We start from the raw sequence: 16,447 nt of genomic DNA, 5'->3' as shown, positions 1-16,447 counted from the left end.
CATCCCCTTAACAGTTGTATGTTTTGAGCTGTACTGTACTGTACCCAATATACAAGCTGTTAATAAACTTTTCAATCAATCAATCAATCAATCAATCAATCAATCAGACCCTCCTCTAACCATCGGATTCAACGCTCAAACAAACTCCAGATAAAGGGAAGTGGCTATTTCTCTTGCTTTTGGCAGTCTAGTTTTACGTCACGAAAGTTACATTGTTGTCCCCTCCCCTGAGTCTCCTTTTGTTGTTTACCGAGGGCTCCGCGACCAGAGGCTGACGGACAGAGTGCGGCGGGCCGGCAACGTGGAAATCCTGGCACTGGATTTCCTGGAAGGGACTTGAACCTTGCACTTCTGCCTGGCAAAACCCCGGAGTTGAGTTCGCTTCGAAGCGGACAGGACTTTCAGGATTTTATCAACCCCTGCTAAAACTGTAATTCTTAAGTAACTGGTTTATATTTATTGAACATTATTTTAACCTTACGTTATTTTAAGTAGTTATCAAAGGAGTGTTTTTAAGGTAACTTTGTACAAATAAACCATTTTACACCTATTGTGCTGTCCTTCTCACTGTATTGGTGTGGCCGGGAATCCGAATCTTTTAATATAAATTTGATGTTAACAGGCCTCACTAGGCTGTTACATGTGTGCCTTACCTCTGCTACCGACATCGCTTCATACAACAGATCTGAGCTGTCCAACTATACAACACTCCTTGAACATGCGCGCGCTATGTGAGAATCTGCCTTGGTACAAAGTAGCAGTGAAAACATGGTAGGCTACGGAGTTTCATTGATTTGGACATTCTCTCAATAAGCAAGTGGAATGGATTTGATATGAAGCACTGACACAGCGCTCTACAGAGTGCGGCGAGTGGATAGACCGATTCACGGATTTTCCGCATAGTAAAAGTGGGGTGGGTCTAAACTAATCATTTGAAAAAGTGGGGGGGACTTGTCCCACCCTCATATAATGGCTGCGACACCCATGCACACACATACACACTGTAGCCTACCACACACACACCTACAGCTCCTAAAGCATATAATCAGGCTACAGCCGTTGTGTATTTTATTATGTGAAGCACTAAATGGTTAAAAAAAATATCGACTCTTTGTTTGTAGATATCTACTAAACTAAAGCAAATAAAGAGAAATAGGCCTGTTATACTGAGTGATATATATTATACACACTGCTCTGCTTTCTGCACGGACCTCACAGCTGTTCTCTCTGTAAACATCGCGTCGCGATGAGAGCAGTTAATAAAATAATATCCAGAGGATGCATGCAGAGCTGTCATTGGCTGAGATAAGTCCGGCCGTGCGTCACGACTCTTTGAAACATCTCTGTTCCCGGAAATGCATCCACGAAGGAGCCGTGGAGGACCATGGAGGACCCATCAGTGTATACTCGGTTATAGCTCCTCCAGAGAGCCTCCTCGACGCTCGATCCTCGGTCCTTGAAGTGCATTTAGAGAAATGAGATGTCCTTCAACATGGCGCGCTGAAATTCATTTCCGGGTCACTACCGGAGGACCGAGGGGGATTTGATGAAATGAGAAAGGGCCCATGTACGCATTTGTGTGTGTTGAAGGAAGTCTGAAGGAAGGGGCAGATTTTTTTCGGCTGCGTACTTTCAAATTCTTGCTTACTCGAGCTGGTTTCTCCATTCTTACCTACCCTACCTTTAATCGACATTTTATCCCCACAGCATTTAGACTTAGTTAGTAGTTACTTAATGTTAACTGACTTTCTGGCTGACTGGTTTACTAAGTCAGCCAGAAAGTCAGTTTACATTAAGATTGTATCAAACAAAATAAATTAATAAAATCAATATTTAATTTAAATAGTATTGTTACATTCACATTCAGAAACATGGAGATATTCAATGTTTCATTTCATTTCTGTCATGTATTCAAATATGCTTCAATTAATTACATTTTCATTGTTATATATTTGTTCTCGAGTGGGCCTGTTATGATGCAGCATAATTATAAATCAGCCTCAGTCTTTATTGTTATTTAATTGTTCTTAAAGCAATGCAAGTTACATTATGAATTATGACTGTCCAGTGACCCTTTAATGTAAATTAAACACCAATCAATCATTTTGCTATTATTATTATTATTATTGCAACCTTCAAATTAGTTTTTCCAATTCATAAGAGGTTTCTCAATACTCACATTTCCCCTCCTCGACTCCTCGGTCCTCCGGTAGTGACCCGGAAATTAATTTCAGCGCGCCATGTTGAAGGACATCTAATTTCTCTAAATGCACTTCGAGGACCGAGCATCGAGGAGGCTCTCTGGAGGAGCTCTAACCGAGGAGACACTGGGCCCTTCTCACTTCTCTTATATTTCATTTCCTCGCTCCTCGGTCTCGGTCTCACCGGAAGTTGATTTGTCTGCGCCATCTTGAGTACCGTCCCAATGGCCTTATTTTTGCCGGAGGATCGAGGACCGAGGAGCGAGGACGATAATGGAGGAGCTATAATCGAGGAACCACCAGACCATCCTTCGATGAAATCCTCAGACACTCGCCCCGCCCCCTTACTGTGTATCGCTCACTGATTGGACGATGCAGCGCATGCACTGATCTCATGCTTCTTGACATGAGAGCAGTTTCCCAGCGGAGTGAAGAAAATACATGAACCTCACGGGACTCACTCCTCAGTTTATACCGTGTTTTGTTTCAATTAATGTCTCATTTAGTTACAAATATGTGATATATCTGAACAACAAAGTGGGCAAAAATCATTTTATTCATTTTTTGGAAACATTTTCATGATCACTTTTTTCGTTTTATTTTCATTTATTGTCATTTCCATTCATTCAGTCATTAAGTGCTATTAAAATGTTAATGTGCTACATATCCACACAAACAAACAAAGTGTGCAATCCAATGTATGTTAATCTAACTGGGTTTTGATAGATAATATAACTCTTTTTCTTCTCTCAATTATTTTATTTCTATTGTGCACTCTAATCAATATTAATCTAACTATTTTTCGTTTATAGCCTACATTTTAAGAATGGCGTTTATCTTTTTTGAGAATGAGTTCTGATTTGATTTGATGTATTTGGGTCTACAACAGATGATACACATGTTTGTGTCAGTACATGTGTGCTAACAGAGGCGGGGTACGTGTGTGTGGAAATAACGGGGACAGAGCTGCTGTCAGACGGTCAGCTGTGCGGCGTCATCACAATCGGACGTCGCTTCACGTGGCGCCCCGGAGGAAAGGACGTCCCATTGCTCTTAAAACTCATTTCCCTGCTTCTCGTGGTTTCCTTGCGTCTCTCCATGATTCCCTGGTGGGAGGGACTAGACGCAGGGAAACGACGCAAGTGAGGGACGCAAGGAATCCATTTAACCGAAGTGAGAAGTACCCACTGATGCATCCTCCACGGCTCCTCCACCGATGCATTTCCGGGAACGGTGGAGGCGTGACGCACGGCCGGACTTATCTCTGCATGCATCCCTTGGATATTATTAGTAACTGCTTTCATCACAACGCGATGTTTACAGTGAGAACAGCTGTGAGGTCCGTGCAGACAGCAGAGCAGTGTGTAACATATATATCACTCAGTATAACAGGCCTACATTACTTTATGTATTTGTATGCTGTAGTTTAGTAGATATCTACAAACAAAGAGTCGATATTTTTCTAAGACCATTTAGTGCTTCACATAATAAAATACACAAGGCTGTAGCCTGATTATGTTTTAGCAGCAGGTGTGTGTGGTACAGTGTGTATGTGTGTGTGTGTGTGTGTGTGTGTGTGTGTGTGTGTGTGTGTGTGTGTGTGTGTGTGTGTGTGTGTGTGTGTGTGTGTGTGTGTGTGTGTGTGTGTGTGTGTGTGTGTGTGTGTGTGTGTGTGTGTGTGTGTGTTGTACAGTGCATTGATGCGGCGGACAGACGGGTCTCAGTTGGTTTGGTGTCCTATGCTTACTTTTAATACTTGTACAACTTTTGGCCCGTAATTTCAATTCCCCATTTCAGCGACCAGAGAGAAGGGTGGAGGGGGGATATACGTGTGTGTGTGTGTGTGTGTGTGTGTGTGTGTGTGTGTGTGTGTGGTGTGTGTGTGTGTGTGTGTGTGTGTGTGTGTGTGTGTGTGTGTGTGTGTGTGTGTGTGTGTGTGTGTGTGTGTGTGTATATGTCCGCATCTGTAGCCTGTTATTGTCTCATTATACCGCACTGTGAATGAATTAAAAGTAAATATATAAGTCATCATGAACACATCTGTCCATCAGACAGAGGGCTGCTGTGCCTCCTGTCATCATTAATGGACGTCTCTTTAAAATGACCGCTCAGAGGAGAGGAGTTCTCATTTCTCTAACCGCCTGCTGCTTCCACTCCTCTCTCCTCGGTTCCCCTCCTCAGTCCTCCGCTCGCATCTCCTGTGGGCGGCACCAAGTCTCGAGGAGGGGAATCGAGGATAGGAGTCGAGGAGGGGAAATTTGAGTATTGAGAAACCTCTATAGATCCACATCTTTTATTCACATAAATACCTGTAATTTTATTTTGAAAATCGTACCCGGAAGTGTGCATGCTAAATGAAATCAGGTAGCTACAGCAATGAGCTACGCACTGACAGTCTGTGGTTGAATTGCAGAGGTGTGTTGATGACAAATCTGCCAAACTATCAGTGACTTTCTAAAAAAAAAAAGACCTCTGCGGCGAAACCGATCTGAATCTGATTACACCACATCAAGGAGTTTGGTCAGGCCAAAGCCTAGGGATTGGCAGGTGAGTTAACTTTTAGTTATGTGCTGCTGCTCTGTCTGTGATTATAAAACAGATTTGAAGGGATAAGTCAGTGAATCTACTTCTCTAACGCTGGCATCGTAATGTTATCTCTGACCGAAGACTGAACTTCCTCCCTGTGACAGGTGCTAGCTAGCTAAACACCTTGCATGTATCCTGTGTAACTCAAATGACGTTAGCACACTACATGCAAATGACTGAGACATTAAATATGTTGGTTAAAGCTCTAACGTTACCAATACATTGCGTTGCATTAAAAATGTAGTTGTAAAAGTTATAAAGAAAAGATATGCAGGAATGAGATCTCTGTGTGTATTTAAACTAAGGTGTTTGTGTGCATCTCTAACGTTTTAGTTAGGATGCAACATCAAACATATGTTAAACCTATTCTCAGCCAAAAGGTGATTTGAACCTATAATTATATTGTGACATCAGCTAAGTTAAAGGAACAAAGTGTGGGCTGATGCATGGCTCCATGCTTCAAATAAACAGGGGGCAGCATTGCACTTCCACTACTAATTTTGTGACATTTTAACATTATTTAGGTGCAGGCTTTGAATAAGGCCGGTGGGTTTTCTGGTTCTTTCTGCACTGTATATCCTTTCTTTACTTTTCCAAGTTTTGTAAATTGGGTGCATAAAGATAAACTTCAAATTGAACTACTCAGTCCATATATTTTTAATTTAGTCATCAGTGATAAGAAAAGAAAATAGAAAAACGGCAACTACTAACAGCAGAGCACAGATATGTAGAATTAGACCAATCTATTGCATACCGTGTATATAACAAACCAGTGAAATTGTGTTGTTTTTTAGCACTCTTATTTTAATAGGTAAATGTATCTGATCTCATCAAAGTCAGTGAGGTGTATTTAATCAAGTCTGTTTGATCTTTTAGGCATTGATTATGGCTCTGTCGTTCCTTCTGGTCTTGGCTGCAACTGTGATTATGATCAGACCCGAGACACCTGTCACTAAGGTAGAAAAACGGATATTACTCAGCCAAAGAGTTAATGTGTGATTTTCTCATGAAATACTGATTTGTTAATCTGTGAATGTGGTTTGGTCCGTAGGCTTTACATCAGAACTCGCTTGAGTGCTGCAGCGAGAAACAGAGAGGGAACAATTCATGTTCGAATGACACCCACTGTGAGCCAGGTAATGTTTTCAAGCTTTGAATCATCCTGGCACACATACCAAACTGTAACTTTGAGCCACACTTTTTAACTTTACTTTTATTTGTATCCTTTTCGGTTAGAGATAAGCAAGAGTGAAATGATACTCTGCCCATACATGTGTGTATCGCTATATTGATATGTATATATTTCCTTTCTAGTAACCTTGCAAGATAGGAATTTCCCAATTTGGGATCAAAGTTCACAGAATTTTATATAGAATTCATATTTTTTCAATGTCAGTCTATGTGCTGATGTGTTACCATTATGCTTAGCAATGTGTGAAAAAAAGGAAACCAGCCTTTTTAGTTTTTTTATTCATTTTAAACTGGCAAACAGTTTTAGTGGATAAACAAAATATTTAAACTTCAGCAATATATACTATGTATAATGAGGTGTGTGGTGCAGTGGGTTGTCCGTAGGTGTTCGGATCAGGGGGTCACAGGTTCAAACCCCACTGCAGTCAGCATATCGTTGTGTCCCTGGGCAAGACACTTCACCCCAAATTGTTACTGTGGGGATTGCCCACAGTAAGTCGCTTTGGATAAAAGCGTCTAACAAGCATCATGTAATATACTGTATTTGTGGATGTACCATAAATACAGTATATATTGAAAAATGTAACATAATGTTGTGACTATTACATTGCAGAGTGGAATTAATATTTATTTTGACCATGGTACAAAAGGACAGGAAATGGGATTTTTCTTGTTTTTTCTTTTCAGGATGCTTCTTGCGTGTCCTTGAGAACAGCAACACTGTCTGCATATTCTGTGACTCAGCAGCTGTGGATTTGGATAACATAACAGTCTGCACCTACAGTAAGGACAAGGCCTGTTTTCAAATAAATAAAATGTCTGAATGTAACACATTTATTTAAAAAATATGCCCTTTTTGTGTGCTCACTAGACTATACATTGGAAAAGAAAAATCACACAACTGTAACGACTGTCATTCCAAAAATTGGTAAGATATCTCAATCCATTAGCTTAAGCATATTATTTGTTTCTTGGCCTATAAGAATATATTTCTAAAGTTTAAATTATACAACTGCAATTTCAGTTTTAAGTAGATGTCCTTTAAATTGAGTAAATTAACCATGGTTAAGGATTTTATAATCCGTTTGTATTATTATCATTTGAAATGTAAGTTAGATAAAAGAACCCAGTTCCACAGGTTACAACCTCTGTGTGATGTAATAGTAAATAGCTCCAGCATCTAATATATTCAGAACCTTTCTCACAAATCCTTTAGTGTGTTTTCTAATATTTCTCAACAGGAGGGCCAGGTGTCGCAGCCTCTCTTCTTCTGGGAACACTGTTGATCAGCCTGTTCCTGATCCTCTCTGTTGCCTCCTTTTTCTACCTCAAACGCTCCAACAGACTCCCAAACATCTTCTACCGCCGCAACAAAGGTAAGCACTACACCGCTCTGAGAGACTGTAGTTATGTAAACAAAGTGCTGTCAACCCACCATACCCATTAGATCAAATATAATAAAGCATGTACACACAATGTTACTGCTACGCTCCAGTGATAATACCTTTCTTCATTCAGCTAAACTGAAACATAACAATATCTTGTGCACTTTACAGCCTTCATATTCCAACCAAGTGAGACAGTGAGTACATTTTATGTTTCCTTCACAATGTTTGATTTTATTTTTCATATCCTCAGGAATGTCTTGTGTCTTGTAGTACAAAGACATATCTGTGTTTTTTTCTCTTCTAGGCTGTAATGATCCCCTCCTCGACAGGTAAGACGACTTCACTATCTTAACCGGGAACTTCCTGCTTTGATTCTCTGACCCTGCAGAACTGGTTGTATGTGAAGCTATGACTAATGGAAGCAGTCCAACAGTAAAAGGGATTATTTAGCAACATTGTAGACAAGTGTTAAATATATGAAAGCTGATGACAAGCTTGAATTCACAAACGAAACGTGATCAAAGCATACAAATCCAGCTTGGAGTTATCTCTGCTATTAGTGTCTCCAGTGCTTGTCTTCTCCTGTTTTCATCAAAGGTGATTTATGTTGCCTTTTGTTTTGTGTTTCTTTTGAAGTGAGGAAGCCAAGATATGTCAGAAGGGAGAGGCCCGCTGCACCCGCCGTACCTACCACATCCACCACCCAGGTTTATAATGTGTAGGAGGGGGAAGAGTAGGAGGAGGGGAGGGAGTGCTGGTAGGAGAGAACGCTCAGGAACGATGTAAGGTTTTCTTCTTATCATGTGAAGGTTCAGCAGTGTGAAGAACACCAGGTGGCTTGTACTGTACGTAGGTAGCCATATTTAACTGAAGCTGCTTATGCTGCATTATTGTCACTCGGGCTGTTACTTTTCCTCTATTTTACAAGAGTGTGGGCTGTATTAAAAAAAGTCTTCTTGACACAGTCTCTATGACTAATTTATGTTAAATGTGTTTTTTTTTTACAAAACTAGTTTCAGTATTTCTCTGTACGTTTTAAACCTTACAGGCTGGTTTGTTTTTACAAGTTAACACTGTTATTATCCATCTGCTGTTTGAACTATGTCATCAGTTTACTTATTTAGATGGTTTCGATATGTGGACCTGTCGAATTAAGAAATGTTTTGACATTAAGCTTCTTCTCATCTTATGTGTATAACAACTGACATGGGAAAACTTTTCCACTTGGTACGGGTCCCACTACTTGTGAATTATCGCTTTTACACTTTGGTTTTTTGATTTATCGAACAATATTACAGTTGTGATGAGAGCTTAAAGGTGCTGGTGAGCAGATCTGTTACCTTGAGACAAAGCCAGGCTAGCTGTTTGCAGCCGTATGCTAAGCTACGCTAACCGGCTGCTGTCTATAGCCATATTTCTAACAGATCTGACAGTGGTATTGATTTTCTTATCTAACTCACTGCAAGAAGGCGGATAAACTTGTTTTTTCTAATGTCCAACTACTCCTTTTACAGCAAATAACTATAAAGCCAGTGACCAAGTGACAGGGCTTTTTTAGGGGGGGGGAAAGTGACAGCCCAGTGACATTTTATATTTTGCTAAATAGAATGTTATTTACCTGTGATATTTATTTACATTTTGTGAAGTGCACTGAGGTTTACTGATTACAATCAGACCAACTGAATATATGATGTGTCAAATAGCGGGGTATTTTAGAGCGAGTTACTAAAGGCACTGTATGGATGAATGTGTTATTGCTTTAGTTTTTTTATTATTGCATTTGTATTTATTGTTTTTGTGAGCTTAATCAAGGTGAATGTATTACTCATGAACAATGGCATTGTGCATCGCATCATACATTTTATTCCACAACAGACCCAGTGAAACATGAAAGAGGTGAAGAATTTAAAGTTCATATTTTTATATAGGAAGGACTGTCATCTGACATTTAAAATGCATATTTTTGTCCCTAAAGTATATCTAGATTCCAATAGATCTCTTTCCTTTAGGAATATAAAATGACTGAATCCTTGTGCACTTTATTCGTCTGAGGTCATCCTTTTAAAAGAAAATCTCAAGACTAGTTGCCAACAAGTGTGATTGTGATTTGTGTTGTTGTTGTATGGATGGCAACATATTGCTGCATTTTGAATTTTACTTGACTTCTATTAACTTTTTGCCAAATGTTGTCTGAAGAAAACTGTGTGCCATTACTGTGATTACTGTGCCATTATCAGCTTTAAAACAGCCAGGAAACATTTAAGAATGATGTGAGGAATAATTGGGTATTTAAATTATATCCAGTGGCCTTTACTGTACACTATCCTAAAACGAGGCTAGATATCTAAGTTTTATTTGCTATTTAACTACATATATTTCTGTATGTTGACGACACTAAAGCAACATGAAGTGAACCAGATAAAAGGCAGCAATCAAACTATGAATATTCCCCTTGATGTGTTTGACTTACAGACAAACATTAGCTTGAAACATGTACATATTGTTTTATACAAATAACGTATTGCTTTTGTAATGAGGTAATGTACATATTCTAGTTTCAATGCCATGCAGAATTATGTATGTAATGTTTGGAGAAATAAAGCACCTTTCCATAACCATTGTTTCCCTCAGTTAAATGAACTCACGCTGCTGTGTTTTCATATCGTTCAAAGACAAATGTAAAAGTTGTTATGTTTCTTTTATGATTACTGCTGCTAATAAATAAAGAGAATAAATCATTCCTAACTGTGTGCCAGACATTAATTTATTTTTACATGAGTGACAAGTTATACTGCCAATCACATTATAATTGTATTGTTTTATTAAACAAATGAGAAACAAAGGTATTACATGTCTTTATATTCACTTGTGGTCAGCAGGGTACTATCATTATCTCTATGTAAATAGATAATATACATATGTCATCCTTCTCTGATAGGGACGCTGGAGAAATATAGCGGTCATCATTTAAAATTATTTTGAATATCACAATGCTGTTAAGGTTTTAGGGAGGATTTAAATATATATATATATATATCTTTGCTATCACACATACCCTGACATGATCTAAAGTCAGATTGGCAAATGTGTTCAAAAATATTTAAAGTAAGACCAGTTAATTAAAAAAAAAAACTACTAATTCTACACTTGTGTTCTTGATTTCAAAGGGTTTTCAAGTACTTCTGTGTAAGAATTGAAACAAAGATTAGATGGTTAAATTCTCTGGGATTGTAATGACGTACAAAGTTTTGTGGATTAATCATTAATCTCTTTTTTTTCTATGAGAGGGAAGTAGCATGAGTTGATATTTGTTAAGATGTTTTAAATAAATGTGAATTATGTATAAATACCCATGATCCATCTGCAATGTGTCAAGTGTCCTTGCACTTCTACAGGGTTATAATGGAATGTATTTTGGGAGTCACCTCTAATGACTGTAAGAGGGCTTGTATTTTGAAGGTACTGAAATGTCATACCTCTGGTAATAGAGGGACGGACGACTGCAGCTACATGTGACTGGACATACTACTCTATTTATAACAGTCGAGTGCAAGGCCCCGGTCTGACATACACAAGGGCAGACGGACATCAGAGCTGAAATGCCCCTGCAGGGAGTAAGAACTGACACCTCAAAGTGGACGCTTCGTCATTCTGTAACAGGTAGGTTTTCTTTGTACTATAGAAACTAAAAAACATAAACGTTCTTTAACGATATACTTCAAGTTGATTATGTACTCGAGTAGACCTGTAAACGACTTTGACGCAGAGCAAGTGATCCTAACAACTCCACACCTGAAAAATAACATTTAACCAATAACCTGTAGCTAAACAATACTACAAATGTGATCAAGTGCTAAATCTAAGGTATTATAAACATTGTATGTTTGCTATGCTGATACAGCATGTTGTGTCCTGACATTGGAGAGCTGAATTTTTCATATCAGGTCATATGACCGGAGTATTTTTGAGATATGTTATGGCTCTTGTGACTGTAGTACTCTGGTGTTGCTTAGCTGCCCTTTCAAGCTTTGAACTAACTCAAGAGCATGTTTGATTTCTGAGCAACAGTTTGCTATTGACAGCTGATTACAAGCAAGGTTAAACTCCTAACCAACGCTCTATATTTAGCTCAAATTAGTTGATGGAACTTCAACTATAACTCAGTGGGGATACCAAGGATGTACTGCAACACATTGCATTGGCCTATTCAATATACCTAAATATGCAACCCTTCCAACATTGATCTTTTGTCTTCTTATTTTCAGATTCAGGAGCATGTGAGATATAAAATGGATGATTTGGATCACAGCATTCACATTGCAAATGATGACTGGACCAGCTTCTATGAGGAGTGCGAGGAGTGTGGTCTGGTGCAGCCTTCGCTCGCCTGCCCTGATAGCTGGAGCCTCAGTGATTCAGAGGAACTGGGCAACCCAAGCTCAGTGTTCAGCGCAGGCCATCAGGAGCCAGAGCAGAGCTGTGCTGCAAGCAGTGATGGAGCTGAAGGCAGTGCTGCAGGATGCTGCATGGAGGAAGAGAACTGCACAGATGGTGTGAAGTCTGTATCAGTGCAGGTGGTTCAGTGTGGTTCAGCAGGAGGACAAGAAGAAACTAAAGCTGAAGCAGGCCTTGGTAATCCTGAAGAAAATGCCTTCAACACAGCAGAGCACATCGAAGAGGAGAAACATCCCAACATCAAAATTACACTGCAAACTGAGCAACTAAATGTTCAGTGTTCAGAGGGAGAATCGTCAGAGCTGAAAAGAGGAGATGAAGCTGTGCAAATTGAGACTGACATTCATGACCTCATATCCACACAGCAACCTGACCCCATTTCCTACAACCTAACAGAGCTAGATGTAAATGAGCCGATCACTACAGACAGATCTGTGAGTGAGGATGTGAGTGGTCTAAGAGCAGAGAAAGAGCGCTGGTTTGTGACAGTGAACGAGAGTCCTGCACGACAGGGAGTACGTGCTGCCTCTGTGAAAACAAAACGAAGACAAAAAAAAACTCGTAAGGAGAGATCACTTGAAAACCACTGTAGGTTAGAGACGACAACAGATAATAATGAAGCTAAAGTAGACCGTAACTTGGTAAACAAATGTGCTGAACCAGATTCTGAGTGTGTGCAGATGGGAGTCATTTCAGATTCATCGCAATTGTCTTTAACTTCTGATGAGGAAGACAATTTGTCAGAACAACTGGTGATGTCTCCTTCCCCTAAAGACAATATCATTGAGCCAACTGTAGAATCCAAATCAAACAACAGAATTACACCCAGAAAACCGATAAAGTTAGACAGTGTGGAGTCTGACGTATATGAAGACGGTGTTGAGTTCTTCTCCACTCACAGTTTTGACTCTGAAAGCTATCTGTCAGCTACCGAATCATGGGAGGATCTTCAGCATCTTCTCAAGGAACACCAACAACTGCAACGCTCATTATCTCTGACAGAAAACAGCTATCTATTCAATCTGACTGAGATTACCGAGGCAGACAACACGCAAGATAGAGAAATGCTTTCTTATGATGGCACTCTCTCTTTTGATATACCAGCTTCTAACTGTGAAGGTCATGAAAGCACCGATGTTCAGTCATCTGCTGGGCAAAGTGCAGACAGAATGCCAGATGACATCTCCACATGTGATAACCAAACACACAGCACGCTTCCTGCACCTACACCTGGACTCCAAAAACAGGAAGTAAATCATTTAGCATCTGGTGGCTCTTCAGTAAATCAGCTGCTCCCCATTCCTGATTTAACTGTAACCCCTTGCCCTGTGGCCGACAGCCCTGAAACATACGCCGAAGCCGCGGGACACACTCGACCTGTGTACGCCATTTCTGCTTTTTGGGATGAAATGGAAAAGTTGACGATAAATGACATTTTGCAGCTCAGGATGGGTAGAACCACCCCTCCCAGAGATACAGTCACACCAAACGCAGATGATCACGGCCCTTTGCTCGACACAGTGGAGTATAATTTGTCTGATGGTGTTCTGATGGATACATCTGACACTGCTGATTCAGACTATTTCACACAGCCCGACGAATCCAAACGCGATCGTTCAAGCTGCGAGTTCTCCACGTCCGATTTTGAAGAAGAGTACTGGCAGTATCTTAGCGCCAGTAGGAACCACAGTCCTGACCCTCAAAGCAAAAGCCAACAGAGCCCGGGCGATTCTCCTTTCAAAGCACATGAGGAAGAGGAGTCTTTAAGCTCTGAAACACCTGTGCCTTTAGAGGACTATGCAGAGGATCAGGAAGCCAGTGATTTAATTTTGAGCAGACTTGGGTTGCCAAGACCGATCACAAAAAGCAAAAGCTTGCAAAATCTATCAGCTTTCAAAACAGAGGATTTATCTTTGCAGTTGTTACTCGGCAATGACGAGAGCAGTTTGTTTCTCAGCAGCTGTCCATCTCTGGAAGAAAATGTGGTTTTAACAGCTAGCGACAGCCTGGGAACACAAATACCTACATCTTTACTGGGTGAACATGATCATATATCCTTGCCTGAAGTGTTTGAATACCTTTACAGCGATGATGGAACAAACGGAGGCTCCCAATGTGTTAAAGTCTATGATCCAGTTGACATCTCAATGGTTTATGACTATTCTCTTTGTGCGTTCAGCGATGAAATGTCATTCTCTTTCCTCTACAATTTCCAGCGCAGTGAGGAGAAACCCATCCCCATTTTCTCTTGTTCTCAGCCCATCATCAGAGAACTCACATTCCCAAATCCGGACTTTGTTTTCTTGCGCTCAGACTTCGAGGAGGAAGGCGACATCTCCCCATTCAGGATCATGTCTGGCTCTTTCTTCAAGGGGGACGATTCCGGGGTGTCTGCCTCACATGGATTCTACAATTGGAAAAGTTTGATGAGGAAGGTTCGCTTTCCTGACAAAGGGAGCATCTGGTGTAGTAGATCTGGAGCCACGGTGTTCCCAGATGAGGTTGAGAAGATCACCACGAAGAGTGTGGACCCACCACTCACAGTGCTCACTGCCAGGAGAGGCTCTTCATCTCCTTTTCTGCTGTTTAGCGAGCTAGCATTGCAGAAGAGGGTGTTGGACGCTGTACAGGCAACAAGTACGTCTGAGCTGCTTATTCTCCAGACTGGATTAAATCACACCAGAGCACATTTGATTCAAAATAACCTCCTTTTTTGTTTATTCTTGTTTATGTCTCTTACAGGACAAGAGGGCATTTTCTCCTCACTGAAGCAGTCAGATATGTGCATGGTCTGCATCGCCTTTGCCTCCTGGGTGTTAAAATCATCTGATCCTGAGTCTGCTGATGCCTGGAAAGCAGGTATGAAACTTTTCCAGGGCTTCATTCATCATTCGTTTATAAATCGTCATCACAATGTCAACTTTTTCTTGCCTTTTGTGTTCAGTTCGATGTATGCATTTACATAATGGTGGAAATAATATTATTTTCTTTATTTAACAAGATATTTGTTTTGATTCAACAGTATAAAAAAAGTAACAGAAGGCACTTTTTTTTTATTCAACAATGTTGTTGCATTTTTCTTCGTGTTGTCCAGCTCTTAACTCCTTGTATTGATATGCTGCTGTTTCAGTCAATAATCTACAAATGTAACTGGTGTCTAAAATACAAACTTTAAAGGCCGTGCAACATCTTTACTCCGTCAGCTTCTTTCTGGGGGTGATGTCCTGCATTTCCTTTTTAAATAACTGATGAGTTTTTGAGGGGTGAACACCTTAAAATATGGACTCGAAGAAGACTTCATTTTTGAAACCACATGTTGAGGGGCTTTAAGTATTCATCATGAAGTGATGAACTGTGTAACTTGGCGGATTGACAATTCTTCAGATTAACCTTTATTTTAATCCTGTTCAGCTCTGCTGGCAAATGTGAGTGCGCTGTCGGCCATCCAGTACCTGCGGCAGTATGTGAAGAGGAGGAATCCTTCCTAACAGGATCCCTGACACACAACAAAGAAGAGCGTAATCATTTACAAACACTTTCACTTGGGTCCATCTATAAGGATATATATACTATATATGTACTGTATGTCATATTGCCTCAGAGTTTTCATTTCTTTCCTTGTTAAAATAAAGCACGTATGCTAGTAAGACATTTTTTGCTAAGTAGCTAAGTTCAGTAATTTTACGTAAACAGATTCCATGAAAAGAGACAAACAAAAACAAAATTCTAATATTAGTAAAAGTAGGCCATATATTCAAGACCAAGTTGGAACAAATTGGCTTAGGGTTGAAAGCCACAGACAGGATGGGGAAGTTAAAAACAACACATTGTTGGTTTTGATCTTATAATGGGATTTGTTTACCAAAAGGAAGTTAAAGCTTATGCCCAGCATTATCGTTTAAACATGAAAACATTTCAGCTGCATTTTAAACGTTAAGATAACTGGGTAAACTGATGTTATGTGGACCACTACGTTAGCACAGATACTCATAATTTGTTGAGCCCTTTGTGATTGTGATGGCTTTGTATGTTAATACGGCTTTAAACACGCATGTTTTAATGGCAGCTTGTAGAGAGCTGATGCAAAGTGTCTCTGGGAGGTCGTAGAGGATGAAAAGGTGGATGAAAACCTGAAAAGAGTTGCGTTGTAGAGTATTGGTCCGCCTGTAAGTTGTAGGAACGTAAAGTAAGTGACTGCAGGAGCTGTGCATGATGGGTAAGCATTGGTTCACTTATTTTGAGCTTTGTGCCCATTCGATACAAAGTAATGTCAACTTGTGACTAATCACAGGCTCACGATTTGTTTTTTTACACATTTGACACTTTAAGATTATTATATTTCCAGAATGTCACACAGGCTTGACAGGGTTAACCCCGTTTTAAACTACAAAACGAACAATGAAATGAATGAACAATTTTTTTTTAACCTCTGCCAACGAGGTTGTATTACTGCTTGGTTGGTCTGTTTATTTGTTTGTCTGTCAGCAGGTTGAAGGAAAAGGTACAGGCCTGATTTGCATGAAACTTGGCAGAAGGGTGAATTATGAGAACACCTTCAACTCTGGAGTGGATACAAATCAGGGGGCAGACACAAAAAATATATTTCATTTGTTGCAATTGTGAGAC

The 16,447-nt window shown here is 40.0% G+C and overlaps 2 protein-coding genes across 2 annotated transcripts; both read left to right on the top strand.

Moving 5' to 3' along the window:
- The first annotated feature begins 4,493 nt into the window (after window positions 1-4,493).
- cunh1orf159 (chromosome unknown C1orf159 homolog) lies at window positions 4,494-10,111 on the top strand. Its single transcript, XM_034218967.1, has 9 exons — window positions 4,494-4,748; window positions 5,664-5,744; window positions 5,839-5,923; window positions 6,666-6,761; window positions 6,850-6,906; window positions 7,220-7,354; window positions 7,535-7,560; window positions 7,671-7,695; window positions 8,003-10,111. The coding sequence occupies exons 2-9, from the start codon at window positions 5,673-5,675 to the stop codon at window positions 8,086-8,088; spliced, it is 582 nt and encodes a 193-aa protein (XP_034074858.1). The 5' UTR covers window positions 4,494-4,748; window positions 5,664-5,672; the 3' UTR covers window positions 8,089-10,111.
- Window positions 10,112-10,974: 863 nt separating this feature from the next.
- On the top strand, window positions 10,975-15,472 carry si:ch211-157b11.14 (uncharacterized protein LOC799552 homolog). Its single transcript, XM_034219206.1, has 4 exons — window positions 10,975-11,026; window positions 11,632-14,458; window positions 14,564-14,680; window positions 15,233-15,472. Exons 2-4 carry the CDS (start codon window positions 11,656-11,658, stop codon window positions 15,307-15,309), a joined length of 2,997 nt encoding a protein of 998 aa, XP_034075097.1. The 5' UTR covers window positions 10,975-11,026; window positions 11,632-11,655; the 3' UTR covers window positions 15,310-15,472.
- Window positions 15,473-16,447: the final 975 nt, after the last annotated feature.

This window comes from Gymnodraco acuticeps, unplaced genomic scaffold, assembly GCF_902827175.1.
Source record: "Gymnodraco acuticeps unplaced genomic scaffold, fGymAcu1.1, whole genome shotgun sequence".
Classification (NCBI taxonomy): domain Eukaryota; kingdom Metazoa; phylum Chordata; class Actinopteri; order Perciformes; family Bathydraconidae; genus Gymnodraco; species Gymnodraco acuticeps.
This window is presented reverse-complemented; position numbering and strand designations above follow the sequence as displayed.